Genomic DNA, 15,877 nt, shown 5'->3' on the forward strand with positions numbered 1-15,877 from the left:
TCCCCGTATTCTCAGGACACTAGTCAATGCAAAGGAAATGGGGACAAGTTGTCCATATTTATATACAGTCTATTAATACCTACAGTATCTATATACAGCACCAGACCAACATATTCATGTGATCAGATCTTCCTACCAATGGTGTGACTGCACAGGCGGGTCCTATATCAGTCTAATGGTATATGAGCACTGGTAAGTGATATATGTTCAAACACAAGTTAAGTCAGATTCCATCAGTGTCTTAACTCTGACAACCAGTGCAGATGATTGACGCCTTATAAGAAAGCAGGTTATCCAAACATCCCCTTTGGTCCATAAGCAGAGCTGATCTGGCAGCTGCTAACACGCTGCTAACGGTATTTTGCAGGATTGTTGTGGTATAATGTATTCAGCGAAGCATTCAAACAATGCAGACCCACACTTGTGCAGGTCAGTCATGCGGTGTACTCACCGGCTTTCACCCACATCAGTGAGCCACAAGTTTAAGTGAACATTGACACATCGTTGGAGAAAGGAAAGAAAAGAGGAAATCAAACACATTGACAGCTGCAACATATATATAGAGAGAGGTTTGTAAGCATGCAGCCAGCGTGCCATGAAGCCCAAAAGAACAAATACTCTCTGGGAGCAAAAGAAAATGGAGATTACAGATGTGAAGGGATGTGGAGGTTTCATTGTTTGAACTGATTTATTCCTGACCAGAACAAGCACTAATAAGGCGAAGGTGTCAAGGGACAGGCTTCTGCCCGTGTCACCCTCTACAGAATGTAACAAATGCTGCTATTTTAGTAAATGCAACCTCTGCACTTTTCAGCCATTTGTCCCTTTATTCTTCCTTCCTGTACACCGACACGAAACTTCTGAAAGCAGTGCTTGTTATTTGATTACTTCATTTAACCTAGCTGATGTTAAAAGTGTTGTGCTATGGATGTTGTCATGCGGGGCTCAAGAATTCCTGCATTTTAAGGACTTCTCACCAACTTTTGAAATGGAAACGCCTGTCGGCATTGAACTCTTACCACCAGAACATGCTCCAGCAACCCCAGGTATCCAGTAGCACATTCACTGCCATAGCGCAGAGCTCTCATCTGCACCTCCTTGTTGACCTCTGGGTGATAGGCAGCTTGCTGGAAGGCAAAAAAAAAAGAGAGAAAAATTGTGTATGGTAATCTTTTATATACAAGAAATGTAACTTTTTACCAAACATGGGGAAAAAACTGATACATAGTAATGTAATGCAGTGTAACTTATAGTAATGTATGTTTTTATATTTGTAAGTGTAATATTAAATATGAACAATATTTTTAAATGCATGCATTAATTACAATATCCTTTGCCTTTCTAATTTATGTCTGCCGTCTGTTTCTCTCATCTCTAAGCAGCTGCGTTGGCCCTGTATAATGGATCATGATTTACATCCTAAGTCTCCTGTGTACCTTGCAGGAGTGCAACATGTCAGCAATGGCTCTTCTGCTGAGGTTGGCCGTGGCAATGATATCTTCCTGGCGACAAGAGTTCCCAGCAGCCACTGCCTTTGCTGTTGCCATCGTGATTCCTTTAGTCATGCGAATGAATTCCTCTGGTGTGGTTGTCTTTGGTGGTGGATCAGAACTGCTGAACACCTGGATGGTAAAATCAGAGAGATGCTCAATAGTAATACCACAGATCAGCATTCTGACTGAATCCTTGGAAGGGACATCTCCTACAGTGTTCACCGTTCACAAACATGTAAGCACTCACAGTCAGCTCCTGCTTGATGTGCTCGATAGTGGCCTCCAGAGCTCTGGTTCCCTTCGTGGCTTCATCCTCTACTGCCTTCACAGTCTTCAGGAGGGATGTTACATTGGTCACCATCACCTATGGCAGCCAGGTCAGAGCACACGGCCACAGATTAGACTGAGGAAAACTGATGCAACTTAAGAAACAGATCTAACAAAGAGATGTAGTGAGTACAGTTTTCACAGCAGACGATAAAGAACTTGTCCTCGATATAGAACAGCATTTCTAGCTAAAAGTGCATACGTGTGTGTTCAGCAGATGTTACCAGTTTAACATTAAGCAAACAGTACTGGTTCTTGTATGAATGGGTATAATCCACAAGATAAATAAAACCGCTGAGTGATGCTTGACTATGGGTTTTGAATCTTACCTTAGCAGAATTCTTTAGCTGCAGCATACTGGGGTCATCATGAGGCTTGCCTGCAGCTGCCTTGGTGGTGCTAATGAGGTTACCCAGAGCTTTGGCCACATCCTTCACTGCATTGATCAAAACCACCTGTAGAAAGCAGAACAGAGTATTTTACCGGTCCATCTTAGGAGTGATTTTATCTAGACACCTAAAGAAGCAGCTGTGGAGACAGGCAATTAAGTCCGTACCTGAGTCTCTGGGTCTTCAGAACCCAGGCTGGCAGCTCCCAGTTTGACCACTTCTGCCAGTTTGGTAATGGTGCACACTGATGACTGGGCAGCCTGGGCCAGTTTCTCCTGACTGGCTCCAGCACCAGACACCAACAATTTGGTGTCCTCCACCAGAGCCTTAGCTGTCTTCAGGATGCATTCTCTGAAGAAGGGAAGGTCACAGAGTCTCAGTAATACAAACTTATTCATAAGTAGTACCGTAGTCAGTTAAACCTCCCAAATAATCTAAACAATCAAGAGAAGTTAGAAAAATGAATGGTACATGAATGTACTATTCATAAAATTGAATACCATTGAAATCATGTAATGTTATTCTTGTTTTCTTGAATACCATAATCTGAATAGAACTTTACTTAACAAAATTAAACAGAATGAAAGAGAATAGAGGGATAAAATGTGAGTTCTGGGGTTTAGGTGTGCCCGCACAATATTATCCTAGTAGCCTAATACTATTAGCTTCTCATAATTTTTTTTTTGTAATGTTTCCATGGATACACATGGTTATTGATACTCCTTTGTATAGGGCCTAGACTGTATGTAAATATGGACAATGCATCCCCACTACCTATTTCTATGTTTCTATAGAGTCAGATAACTAAGACAAAACTAATCAGTAAAATGAACACTTAAAAAATGCATCTGTATTATATTAACTACCTAAAATAAGAGAAGCCATCGTTGATATTTTTTCTGATTTGCAATTTAACATTAAAAAATGTGTATGACATTTCTTTTAGTGTTTTAGTTTGACCCAGTCCCATCCACTAACAAGGAAGGGGTAGTCAGTCACCAGGGGGAGCCCTACTTTGGTTTTCAGCTTCACTTTGAGGAGCAGTTCCAGCATCCATCTTTATCTACTATTTACTATGCTGTATTTAGTCGATAGCACAGCGTCATAAAATTATTCTGATTCTGATCATCTGTGCACAATTGTTTGCCTCTTACTCCCCCTTTCAACTTCTTAAGCACTACCACTCTGGTTAGCATGTTCAGGTTTCTAAAACTAGAATAAGATGTGCAAAATATATCAGTCATTCTCCAAAAACCAGATCATGACCAACATATTAGCGTGCATGGAAACACACTTTTCGTGCATTTCTTCTACTGTAATATCTTTGATAGAGGATATTTTTGGTAACTGGCACCTGTGGTCAGCGAAGGTCTCTGCGTTCTCTCTGTTCAGAGTACCAGCAGTGGCAAACATGATGGTGGTGTCGAGATCTGCAATGATTCCTGACACAGCGCTGGCTGCTGTGATGCAGGCCTGGGTGCCACGGTTGCCGGCCTGCAGGGATGCCAACACATGGGAAACCTGCAAGAAGAGGTGTTGTGAGTGGAAGTCAGGGTTAATGTGCATATCAACTAAAGCTATACAAAATAAATTTTAAATCAAGAACAAAAAGCATGTGAATTTATGTTTACGTAGGAGAAAACAAAGTGAAGTGAATTTGTGGTCTGACCTTCTCAGAGACTTTGCGGGCGCTTTCAATCAGCTCCTTTTTAGTGAAGGAGTCGTTGGGACTGCACTGCAGAGCTCCAGCTTTGGTCACCAAACCTGTGCAACTGAAACCCAACTCTCCAACCTGCTTCTTAATATGAGAACCAATCTGGAAATTAACAGAGAGAGAGAGAGAGACAATTAACACCACAAATCTATAAAAATATGCAGCTGCAATGGCTTATTAGGATACAGCAAACAGATGTTACTTACTTCATCATTCTCTGCAGTCACGGCTGCGTATTTGGCCTCATCTGCCAGGTTACCAAACTCATTGGTCAGCTGGTTGGCCAGTCCTCCGAGATCATCTGGGTTGGTGTTAGACTTGGTCACCTGAAAAGAGATAAGAAAATATATTTATACAGTTAGTTTGTTCAGATAAAACCAGTGTTTTTGTCCATTTCTGTGCTGTACTGTATGTACCATTTACAGTTCTTACTTCTATTTCAGTGTGTTACAGTTTCATTAATTGTATTTGATAGAAAAAGAAGCAAAAGAAAAAAATACACTTTTTAACATTGTAAATCCTTTACATATAAATGCACAAGAGTTTTTGGACACACCAGAAACTCTTGCACTTTAGGATTGTAATATCATAACAAGGCTGTGTGGCTTACCATCTCCTGCACAGTGACGGCGATGGCCTTGGCCGTCTTAACCATGGTAGTCTGGTAGTCCACGAAGGTGCCTTCAGGTTCAAGAGTAGGTGTATCTTCCATCTTATTGATGGCATCGTTGATGGAGTCCACCATGCCACCCACTGCACCTGCTGCACTGGCGGCCTCAGCCAGCGTGGCACCCAGATCATCCACTGCCTCCTTCATCATCTGTACCGACTCTTCCAGGGCGTCTTGCATGTGTGCTGCCTGGTGAGAGGAAACACATTGGAGAGGGTCATTCTAAAGCATTAAACTGTTAAAACAGCTCAGAACCACTATTTAATTAAATTGCAATGGTAATATGCAAAAATTTCTTTCCGCATAAACAAAATATGTCTCCATGTTTCTCTACGAGATATTCAGAGGACTTCATATGACAGGTGCCAGCTTCAGTACCTTGGGGTTTCCTCCAGCCTCCTTGGCAGTGTAGAGCATCTGCAGGGCCGACTCTGTCAGGGTTTTAGTCTGGTCTAAGACAGCCATCTGCTGTTGGCTGCTGACGATCTTGGACGCCGTGCCAATGGCTGCCATGATCAGAGGCTCAAAGTAGCTGGCCATCTGAGATACCTGTAAGTGTGTGGGGAACAAATGGTGCATCATGACAATTTCAAAACAGAGATCGTGGAATAAAGTAGCCCTAGTTAACCTTTAGATGGATCACTTTCTGTTCAGATTTTTACCTTGTGTCCCAGATGTGAAGCTTCAGATCGAGCAGCCACGGCTACAGGATCGATCAAGTTGCTGATCTCATGGACTGAGGCCGCCATCTGCTCGTGGAGGGTCTACAATACACACACACATTTACTGTAAGCTGTCTTCACATAACTTCATTCAAGGACGAATATACCTTCATCTACTACAGAAGTCTACAGTATGTCTACAGACGGATGTTTTTCCAGATAAGGTCAGGAACAATTCACACTGGATTACATTATTCATCATTTTATTATCTGAATGCTTATTATGGAACGTATGTACTATTACTGCACTTACACAATACTTGTACTACTATGTACTGTATTTACAATGAAAACTAACATGGTAGCGTGAATGTGCTTACCTCCATAGAGATGTCCTCCCGAGGTGTTAGCTGCTGGCTTATAGCAGCCAGAGAGGCCTGGTCAACTTCACGGATGCAGCCATTCAGCACCTCAATAGCGTCGTCGCATTCTCTCTGGCCTGGAGCCTTCTCTCTGCACAAATACACACACACAACAACGAGGACATATGCAGTGATTAGTGGTTTTAAACACACTAGACACTTCTGCTAACTAAGGAAAGAAATCTAATTAGTTTCGAGTGTAAATACTTGCATGGGTGTCATCCAAAGTGATTCACAAATCATCTCGCATTCACTCATTTATGTATACAATTACACAACTCAGACTTAAAGACTACACTGAAGACTACCCTGCAAGGTTCTGGTCGGACCATCAAGGGCTATTTGTGATTTACTGTCTTTGACCTTTGATTCTCACACACATCAAATCTATTCTAAGACAAATGATATCACTGGTGCAGGCGTCGTAATGTAAAACCCATTTCAAACCTAAGTCTAACGTATGTTATTTCATTTTTCCTGTATATCCATCTGGACACCAAATGACCCCCTTGGCTGTTGGAACCCCAACGTTGAGCAATAAAATCTTTTTATTTCCAGTTTTCCATTTTATTAGTCTAGTGTTTAAGAGCTGCTTTATCATACAAGGATTTATAGCCCAACCAGTAGCAGCTGTAACAGAGCAGAGATTACCTCATGTTGGTGATGAGTTTCTTGATGGAGTCTGACACAGTCCTGGAGTGTCCTGCCAGAACTGACCATTTGGGGGGGTCTTTGGGGTTGACTGCCAGGGAGCGGGCAGTCTGGATCAGGCCGGTTGAGCTTTCCAGCATGGTCTTTGCTGCCGCCACGATAGGCTCCATGGCTGCATGACCCTGAGGAACACAGACGAAGATGGAAATGAGTCAGTACTGAAAGGCAAAGAGTCTTACTGTTGAAACCCCACATACACAGCCTTAATGTGATCTGCAGATCAGCACTGACACCTTCATGTGTACAAAAATCATCTACCTGAGCCACATGAATAATCCTATGATTTAGATTTCATTTCTCACTTAGATGCATTATAATGGATAAAGGTTACGATTAGGTTAACATTACTATAATGTAAAAAAATAACATTTAAGACATACCTCAGGGCTGATCTGAGCAGGAATGCTGGCGAACTCTGGGTTGGAGGCGAAGGCTGTCAGGTTGTCCACGGCTTCTATCAGAGGACCAGTGGCAGCTCTACACTTCTCTCTGTTCTCATGGTTAAAGGCTCCATCCAAAGCCTGTGCAGGGGACATGGCGTCAGAACTTTCAAAAAGACATTTTATTATATTGGCTTTAAACACTTTAGACATGGCCAAAGGTCAGCTGCCTTTAAGGTTATCTCAGGGTTAAGAAACCTGACATGGGGGGTTAGCTGCTTTCACTCAACTAAGGTTCTTTGCTTCAATTGATCGGTGAATAATTGGAAATGACTTCTTACCTTTATGGATTTCACCAGGTTGGCAGTGGTGTTGGCCACCTCTTTGGCTGACTGGACAAACTGCCTCTTGGCGACGGCATTAGGAGTCTTGGAGGAGGCCAGGCGGCAGGCGTTACACAGCGCAGAGGTGTGTTTGGCCACAATGGTGGCTGCTGAGAGCACCTGGACAGAGAGACAGTAAAGATTTATTCAGACACTGACTGCCAAGACAAAGAACACCGTGATGTTGCAGTGAGGTAAGTCTGTACCTGAGACTGGGTGCAGGCTGGGTCTACCAGGTTCTGGCAGGCCATCTGAATAGACTGATTAGCCCGAGCAAACTGAGCGGGGTCCACCAGGCCTTTCTGACCTGCTGTACTGTTGGGGTCGGATACTCCCACCAGATAGGCAGCCTAGAGACACGAGCAGATCGCTGGTCATGTTAAAATATGCCGATATGTTACAAACAAACAAAATGAACACCACACAAGCCTACTCCTTCCGATTCTGAATGCTGTTTCTATAGAATACGACAACTACAGGGAAACGTTCAGTGAGGATTTTACCTGTGCAGCTGCTTCAGTGAGTCCACACAGGGCTTTAGAGCCAGCACTGACTGAATCACCAAACTCTGGCAGGTTTGAGTTCTTGGCATTGTGGGAAATGCCAGCCATGGACTCGCCCAGAACCTTAAAAAACAAAACAAGAGATTCAGACAAGGACATGGAACCTGTCGATGCACTCAAATATAAAATAAGTCCACAGATAGCGTAAAAATGCTTTGAAATCATAGTTTATTATGTGTAGCCAACATGATACTGTAGTACTGTATTTTCACTGGGTCACTGATTCATCTGTTTTTGTCCATGACAGTTTGTGCTTTCTGAACCATCAGTTACATGTGATAGGGGTTAGGGTTGAAACTGCTGCCTTGAATCTGTATGCTGCACCAACAATTTACTTACACTTTACATCCGGCTCTATCTAGACCCATGTCATATGCAGGAGTAGGCAATTTAGGAACTGAATGTTTTTTTTTTTTTTAATTTTTCATTATGTAAAGTTAGCCCTGCAAAAGACTGGTGACCTGTCCAGGAAGTACCCCATGTCTCGCCCAATGACAGAGGGGATGGAAAATGAATGAATGATGTCAGTTCACCTTGAACATAAACTATTATCAGACCCTATTAGACATTCAAATAAAATTGTACCATCATTACATTATAACCTCTTGATTTATGACCACATTTGTGACCTATGACATTCGATCATCAAATTCATGTCAGCTCCAAGTCGGCTTTTATGGGACATTTCCCCATGGAGCAATTCTGCGTTCACAAGTTGAACTAGGTGCCATAAAGTGGAGCACCTGTACAGGTGTAAAAACTGGTCTGCCACGGTGTATATGGCTTAAGGCTTAAATATTTGGGGAGTTATATAGTTATCCTTCATAGCTTCACAAAGGTGAACTTTTCCTTTTTAAATGAAAGCAGAAAGCACACACTTCCAGTAAAACAAAATAGGGCTGGATTGTTATCTGATTATTATGATCTTAACTTAATTTCTAATATATAGGTGAGCTGAAAGGAATTTAGTTAGTGGTACAGTTTCAGAAGAATCAGCTGAAGCATTTCTTTCCAGAAGAAGATCCTTATTTCTCTGGATAATACACGTCCACAGAATACAATGAGATTCCCCAACCTTATTAAACAAAAGGCCCCCCTCCTTACAAATTCCATGTTAATCCAGGTTAATCACAACAATGAATGCCTCCATTGAAGAAGAAGGCACAGAAATGATAGAGGAGTGATGGAAGAGCCAAACACTCAGAAGAAGAGCAGAAATAATGTTCTTCTTACCTTTGAGTTCTCCATGACGCTGTCGATGCAGTCAAAGTACGACTGTTCAGTAACGGCTTCAGTCGGGTTCTCCAACATCCCCCTCACAGACTGCACACAGAGAATGTAATGATAGTAACTCAGACCAACATCATGACCAACATCATGTCATGTTTTATGACAGGATTAACTATAATACATACTTAGTCATTTTTTTCTAATGTATCTATGACTTGAGCTTCAAGATTCAATTAGGGACATGATGCATTGTTGCTAATGTTGAACCTGACACTAAATCAATCACTAAAGAAGAGAGAGGTGATAGTTGTTACCTCCAGCTCTCTGAGAGCATTATCACACTCCTTCTGACCCGGAGCCTGCTGAGTGCACATGGTGATGAGCTGGTTGATACTGTCTGTAACTGCCCTGTAGGTGCAAAGATGTAAAGTTGACAAAGATGTAAAAGAACCAAACAAACAAAAAAGGGAGGGTGGGAGAGAAATGTTCCTTACCGAGCAGCTGCTGCTAGCTGGTTCTTGAGGTTGGGGGAGCTGGGGTCGGTGGACAGGGCCTTTGCTGCCAGTAGGAGCTTGCTTGATGACATGGAGATTGTCTTCAGGTTGGACACAACCTGCGTCTGGTCCTCTTTAGACTGAAAGGAAATAGGAAGGAGACATGTAGTGAGCTTGGGAAACTTAACAGCTACTATGCAATACAGCTATGGTATGATACTTAAATATTTAAAACCTGAAAATATGACATAATTCCTTATGAGTTTTGAAAATCAGCATAAAGTAGCTCATACGTTTAGAACACATACTGTCATTTCTATAGACAAATAATTCAAAGGCCTTTCTCTGAGCAGGTATCAATGAAATTAAAGCGCCATACTGACCTGGGATGTTCCAGCCATGTCGACACCAGCGTCCAGGAAGTTGCTGAAGTCCTGTCCGAACTTGCTGGTGGCCCTGGCCAGGTCCTGCGTGGTCCCTCTGGATGACTGAACGACCTCATTGGCCGACTGGTTTAGACCGGCTGCCACCTCGTTGAGGTGAGCCTGAACCTCTTGGAAGCTCCTTCCACTGGATGGGAACTACAGCGGGAAGAGGAGAAGAATGAGGGCTGCAAATAGCACTAAAGCAATGAGTGCGTAGTGGTGAAAGGTGAAAACAAAACAAACAAAAAATTTAACTGGAATTATTATGCAAAGGCATTAGGGCATTAAAATCACTTTTAAGATTATATGTTTATTATAGACTCAATTCTCTTTTGTATTTTGGGACTAGACCATGCAGTTTTGTTTTCTGTTTATGTGTCCATGAGTATGGAGGATCCTCACTATGAAACCCCTTCATCAAAGTAAAAAAAGCATTCACATCAGTTTTATTAATGCATAAAAAGCAATGCAGTCTATATCACTAAAATCAATGCTCTGATGTACTAACCGAGTCCGCCAGGAGAGACTTGCTGGCTTCGCCCACGGTGCGGATGGCGTTGTCCACATCCCTCTGGCCAGGCAGGCAGTTGACACATCTGTTCAGGGCCTGAGATACAGCCTTGGCCACCTATGCAAACACAAATAAATACAAAATGAACTTCATTGTCATCATCATTGTCAGCAGTGTCATTTTGCAAATAGCACTCATTTCCTTACTTGCCAAAACTAAAGCTATCATCTACAGCATGAATTGCAGGTGTGGCAGCATGATTGGTCTTATTATTCAAACTGTGAGGTTTTCATAAGATCATAAATGCATTTTATGGACATTTTACAGGCATGTAGTTGAGATCAAAATCAACGATGAGGTGGGTGTGGTCCTGGAGTATTCATCTGTCAGAATATGAAGGTGGTGTGATCTAATCATAAGATGGTTTCTAGATAGCCCTTGAATTAAATACTGTGAAAGAAGGTAGTTCACCAGCCATCAGTTGCGAATAAACCGCTGTAGCTGACATGGAAAAGCTGTGTGCATTCCTAAAACCCCACATTCTCTCTGTGTCTGACCTGGGCCAGCCTCTGTTGACTCTCTGCATCTCCTGGTTTGGCAATGGCCCTCTTGGTTTCTTCAATCAGGTTACCGGACTTATCCATGACGTCACCGGCGCAGTCCAGCATGGCGCTGCGTGGTGCTGATTCCTTGGTGTTGGCGGCGACTCCTCTGGCGGCTGAGGCCAAAGACTTCAGAGCCTGGGCCACGTCCCTGGCTGCCATGCCTGGATCCATGCAGAGAGAGGAGAGGAACACCGTGTGTGAATGTCAGACTTTATATTCGGAAAGGATGAATCCATGTCTAAGTATAGACAATTGATATTTTGGATTTTGATTCCATCTTTATACTGGCAACATGTTGTGGATGTGGGTTAGTTGGGCTTGGAATGTGATCATAGAGTGAATGTCTGATTGTGTTCATGTTAAACCCACCTGTGTAGTTCTCGTTTCCTTGTGTGGCTTCACTCAGCAGCTGGGCGATGGCTGAGCTCACAGCCTTGGTGCTGGTACCCAGATCCTGTGAGCACTTCTCGAGCTGACCACAGAAAGGAGAGAAGAAGACAGAAGGCACAAGTTAACGAGTTATTCCTACTGTTTACAATACAATCTGTAATCTAACTAATGAAGCGCATTGTTGAGAACAGAAGCATATTAAGGTTCTGAGCGTCTCTCACCGTCTCTCCTGGCAGCGGCTTGAGTTTGCCCTCTTCAGCTGAAGCTTTGGCCTCTTGGATGTCCTTCTCCAGATTTCTCACCATTGACAGAGCGTTGTCTATCTCCAGAGGACCACAAGCTTCCTGAGCCTGCACGTACACAGACAAAACTAAAGTTAGAAAAACACGATGGTGGAAATCAATATCATTTTATGATGTATTACACTTCTTTATCGAGGGTCTACTATTGTCTTTATTACTGAAGTGCATGTGTCATTATGCCGACATCTACAGAAAAGCTCTGTAAATTTGTGGAGGTTATTACTCTGGCAAGGAATTTGAAAAGATGACTACTATATATCATTTAAAATAAATGATTACACTCTGTGTGGTGCATATTTCAAAACTGCTGTCAGTTTGTCCAGGAGTACAGACAGCAAAGATACGAACGTCTTATTCTGAAAGAACTAAATTAAATGAATGTAAATCATGATGTGTGCTACCTTCTGTGAGGCCGTGCGGAGCTCTGCCAAGGCGCTGGCCAGGTTCTTGGCACACTGGCTGAGCTGCATAGCTGAGGCCTGGTCACTGATGGTGGGAACAGTGGCTTTGGAGGCTGTAACCATCTTGGCACCAGGCTGGTAGCAGAGAAGAACATACAAATTGTGAGTTTATTTTAATACGGAAATGTAACAGAAGTACCAGAAAGCACAACACTAGGCTGTTATATAACTCAAAAAGTTGAAAGATACACGTTTGTAAGAGTGTGATTTTTCAGTTCTCCACAGAGACACTGATTCACGCCATTATTCTTAACGCTTTTAAACAAACCAGAACAGACTAAAGGCCAAGGGCATGCTGTCATAACAATATGAATTAAATTATGATGCTTATTCAACACTCTCTGCTACCATGTAGTATGATTTCAGTCATTTTAATCATTTGTATATGATAAAATCTGGTTCCTGTTATGATACAGGGAGAGAAGTGAGTCCTTGGATTGAGCAATCTCTCAGAAACTTGGTAAGGCTCGTGCTACTGGTGTCTGTCTCTCTGCCTGTCTCCAGCATCACGTTGGTTCACATTTTAATCCTATGTCCTGACTTTCCATAGTCAAGGTAATGCATTTCATGTATTTGTGTGTTTAATGAAGTATCTATTTAGTCATGCTGATCTGAAAAAGCACAAGATGAGGCAGCATTTCTGCCTCATGGAAGAGGGCGCTAGTGAGCCATGCTGTTGCGCTTCTCTCACAGGAAGTGGTAAATAACGGATGTTTTTTTTTTTTTTTTTTAAGCAGGCTGTATTAAAAACGGATCAAAACATCAGAATATAAAGCTTTAAAATTTGAAGATCAAGATTTAGTTTTGTGTAGTCTTATTCAATTTTTGTTAAAACTGAAATATGTAAACCTGTAGATTTAAGGTTCTTCCTTGCCCAAATATCTACCTCAGCTATATGAGCATAAAGAATACTGATATGACAGATGAAACATAACCAGTTACTGTGGGAGCAGTCAAATGAGTCAACTGAACATATGCTATTCTGTTGGGTTCATATTTGTCAACCCGACTCTGAAACAGGATGTTTCTTTTGAGTAATCATCACAGTAGATAAGGTTGCAGAATTTGTACAGTCACCCGCCTCAGGAAATCTTTAAAAATATAAAACAACAAGGCTGAAAACACACAACTTGTTTGCGAATAAATCTATGATTACTGTGTGTTGCATGTCCTGTTTTGTCTCTCTCTCTTTTTTTCTTTTTTACAACTTCTACCTCCTCTGAAGAATCTAGTAGTGTGACAATCACCTGCAGGAAGTTCTGGCTGGCACTGATGAGAGCGAGCTGAGCGCTGGGGCTGTCGGGCTGAGACTGGCTGCCTCTGACTCCCTGGACCAGCTGAGGGATCTGCTCGGCCACCACCTGACACACGAACCAGAACACACACGATTCTTAATCTCACATTAAAAATGAAATGTTAATCCGGTTAAATCAAGTGGCTGTGTTGGAGAAACCTGCTTTGAAAAAATGCTCTAAACTAAGATCCAGTTTTGTGGAGGATGTTTTTAGTGAAGGAGTACACACAAATCAGGATATAACAGGGAACATAAGAGATTAACTGAATACAGAAAGCAGCAAATACAGAAATGTGCTGCATGTAGCACAAAGGCTTCAACATTTTTTGAAGCTGTCAATCTGAAAATTATTTGTGTCAGATTATTTGAAGTGACAGGCTAATGATAAGGTCACGATGTTGCAATTTAAGTGAACAATTCCAAAAGTCATGAAGTGCATCCCAGCAAGGTTCATCACTTTTTATGTTCCCCGGAAACACTGCGATTGTCCTTTTAAAATTAACATACAGTTTCGTTTCTGTATTCATTGTGTTATATTTGCAGCATATGTGTTTTTACTTGCAGCGTGTTCTGATAGAGTCAAGTGAAAACTAGATTCATGCCCCAAGGGCAACGTCTTTGACATATTCTGAGAAGCGAAAATATGATCCTCTTTCATTTTCTTTTATTACCAATTCATCATCCAATTTTAAGAGAATATCACCTTTATTAATTAGATGACCAAATGTTTTCTTTGTCAAACATGTCAAAAAAGTTCAGGATTTCGGTAAGTTGTGTCCGTGCAGTGTGTTGAGCTGAAGATGAAGAGCTGCAGTTCAGTGCTTACCTTGCAGCTTTGTACGAGCTGCTGCTGGGCCGCCTGGTTCTTGTTGGTCGAGGCCGCGTGCTGGGCAGCGGCTATAGTCTGAGTGGCTGCTGCCGCCGCTTGTTTGGCTGCATTCTGGCAGAGGACAGACGTGTCAGTGTAAAGCACCGAACGTGTTCAGCAGCTGATATCATCTGGTTAGCAGATTAATACGGTAATTCATGTTCAACCCAATCTAAAAGCAGTAGCGTAATACTGTTCAGAGCAGGTTTGAGCATCTTTAAGCTAAAAAGTGGTACAACTGACGGAACTTAACACTTGATGCGCTCTAGCATATACTGACCCTAATGAGCACACCTTGTAAACATATGGAAATTTGAATTTCTGTGAAGTTTTACATGTCAACTGCTATTGGCTGGTAGATCACAAAGACAGTGCAGGTAGATGCTTTAGATGTTATAGGCTTCTCCTTCAATTTAATACCATTGCTACATAGCGCCGTAGACGTGAACCTCCCCAAAAATGTAACTAGAAGAGTTGTCATTGGTCCACTTGGTGGTAGCCTATTTCTGCTTTACTATTTCCGGCTGCTTTTCTAATTGCGCGATTTTTTTCTGCACATTTAGGATTTTGTATGTTGGATTGTTGTACTGGTCAGTGATACACTGTAAACAGGTTTGTTGAATCGAATAATAACATATCTTTGTAGGCAATATAGCACAAATACAAGGTTTATACGTGTCCCTCAGATTTTAATTTTTATTTTTTACCTCCAACTTGTTGACCAGCCGCTTCTTGATAGCATTCTGGGCGGCGGCGTTGGTGGCCATGCGGAGACCTTCAGCAGCCTCTCGCAACCTCTGCTGCTGCTCCTCGCTGTCAGGGTTAGCTGCTGCACCCTGGGGTGAAACACACGCATCATTACGCAACAAAGACAAGAATGACAACAGTGGTGAGGAAGTTCATCTTAGTGTGAACACAATGTCAAAGCTGAGTCAGACCTTGGCAGCCTCCACCATCTTGGCGGTGGCATCAGCCAGGAGTTTGGCGGCAGAGAGAAGCTTGCGCGAGTTCTCCAGATCGGACTCTCCCTCTGCATCCATCTTGATGGCATTAACCAGGTCGGACGTGGCCTGAGCAAGGATACGAGCCTGACGAACCATCTCACCTGGTGATTTAAAGAAGAGTGAAAGGAACATAAGAAACATCCTGATATCATTTAGACACCATTTAATTAATTGACAGTATGTGGTTAAAAAGGCGAATATGCCTTCGTCTTGCAATACTGTTCAATAAAAGTCTAAGAGTGACTTTTATTGAAAGTCATAGGTCACATAGTGTCATCACTATGATGACTTATGCCTTGTTTCCTTGCCGTCAGCCATTCCTTTTGTTATACAGACTATGCCTCCTAGTTTAATGTAAGGAAATGCTCTTCTTTATGGAAAGAAATTCCATTGCAGCAAACTTTGCTTTATTGCTCGCTAAACTGAGATATCTTTAAAATGTTTTGTAGTGTAATGTGATAATTGCTATGTTGCACATTTTCACATGGGATTTGTTAACTGCAGACAAATCATTTTCCAATTCTAGGAAGTGGCCAAAGATGATCCCCTCTCAAAATGGAAATAAAAGGCAGAACCTTT

The 15,877-nt window shown here is 42.2% G+C and overlaps 1 protein-coding gene across 2 annotated transcripts in view; it reads right to left on the minus strand.

The window, feature by feature from the left end:
• tln1 (talin 1) overlaps positions 1-15,877 on the minus strand; it is a 61,233-nt gene that overhangs the window by 12,052 nt on the left and 33,304 nt on the right. Inside the window, exons 21-51 of one of the 2 annotated variants that reach the window (XM_047569696.1) lie at positions 15,233-15,399; positions 15,002-15,130; positions 14,253-14,366; positions 13,380-13,493; positions 12,073-12,207; positions 11,591-11,719; positions 11,349-11,451; positions 10,932-11,140; positions 10,372-10,491; positions 9,822-10,019; positions 9,439-9,578; positions 9,259-9,352; positions 8,948-9,037; positions 7,655-7,777; positions 7,358-7,501; positions 7,110-7,271; positions 6,769-6,909; positions 6,329-6,510; positions 5,636-5,768; positions 5,256-5,357; positions 4,972-5,142; positions 4,534-4,782; positions 4,130-4,249; positions 3,879-4,025; positions 3,564-3,730; positions 2,377-2,560; positions 2,150-2,275; positions 1,741-1,857; positions 1,437-1,622; positions 1,020-1,127; positions 452-454 (exon numbers count right to left, since the gene is read on the minus strand). In XM_047569696.1, the coding sequence (XP_047425652.1) occupies positions 452-454; positions 1,020-1,127; positions 1,437-1,622; positions 1,741-1,857; positions 2,150-2,275; positions 2,377-2,560; positions 3,564-3,730; positions 3,879-4,025; positions 4,130-4,249; positions 4,534-4,782; positions 4,972-5,142; positions 5,256-5,357; positions 5,636-5,768; positions 6,329-6,510; positions 6,769-6,909; positions 7,110-7,271; positions 7,358-7,501; positions 7,655-7,777; positions 8,948-9,037; positions 9,259-9,352; positions 9,439-9,578; positions 9,822-10,019; positions 10,372-10,491; positions 10,932-11,140; positions 11,349-11,451; positions 11,591-11,719; positions 12,073-12,207; positions 13,380-13,493; positions 14,253-14,366; positions 15,002-15,130; positions 15,233-15,399 (4,307 nt within the window). The remainder of the gene's footprint in view (positions 1-451; positions 455-1,019; positions 1,128-1,436; positions 1,623-1,740; positions 1,858-2,149; positions 2,276-2,376; positions 2,561-3,563; positions 3,731-3,878; positions 4,026-4,129; positions 4,250-4,533; positions 4,783-4,971; positions 5,143-5,255; positions 5,358-5,635; positions 5,769-6,328; positions 6,511-6,768; positions 6,910-7,109; positions 7,272-7,357; positions 7,502-7,654; positions 7,778-8,947; positions 9,038-9,258; positions 9,353-9,438; positions 9,579-9,821; positions 10,020-10,371; positions 10,492-10,931; positions 11,141-11,348; positions 11,452-11,590; positions 11,720-12,072; positions 12,208-13,379; positions 13,494-14,252; positions 14,367-15,001; positions 15,131-15,232; positions 15,400-15,877) is intronic. The other variant, XM_047569697.1, reaches the window with a different exon arrangement.

This window comes from Mugil cephalus, chromosome 19 (assembly GCF_022458985.1).
Source record: "Mugil cephalus isolate CIBA_MC_2020 chromosome 19, CIBA_Mcephalus_1.1, whole genome shotgun sequence".
NCBI classification, from domain to species: Eukaryota; Metazoa; Chordata; class Actinopteri; order Mugiliformes; family Mugilidae; genus Mugil; species Mugil cephalus.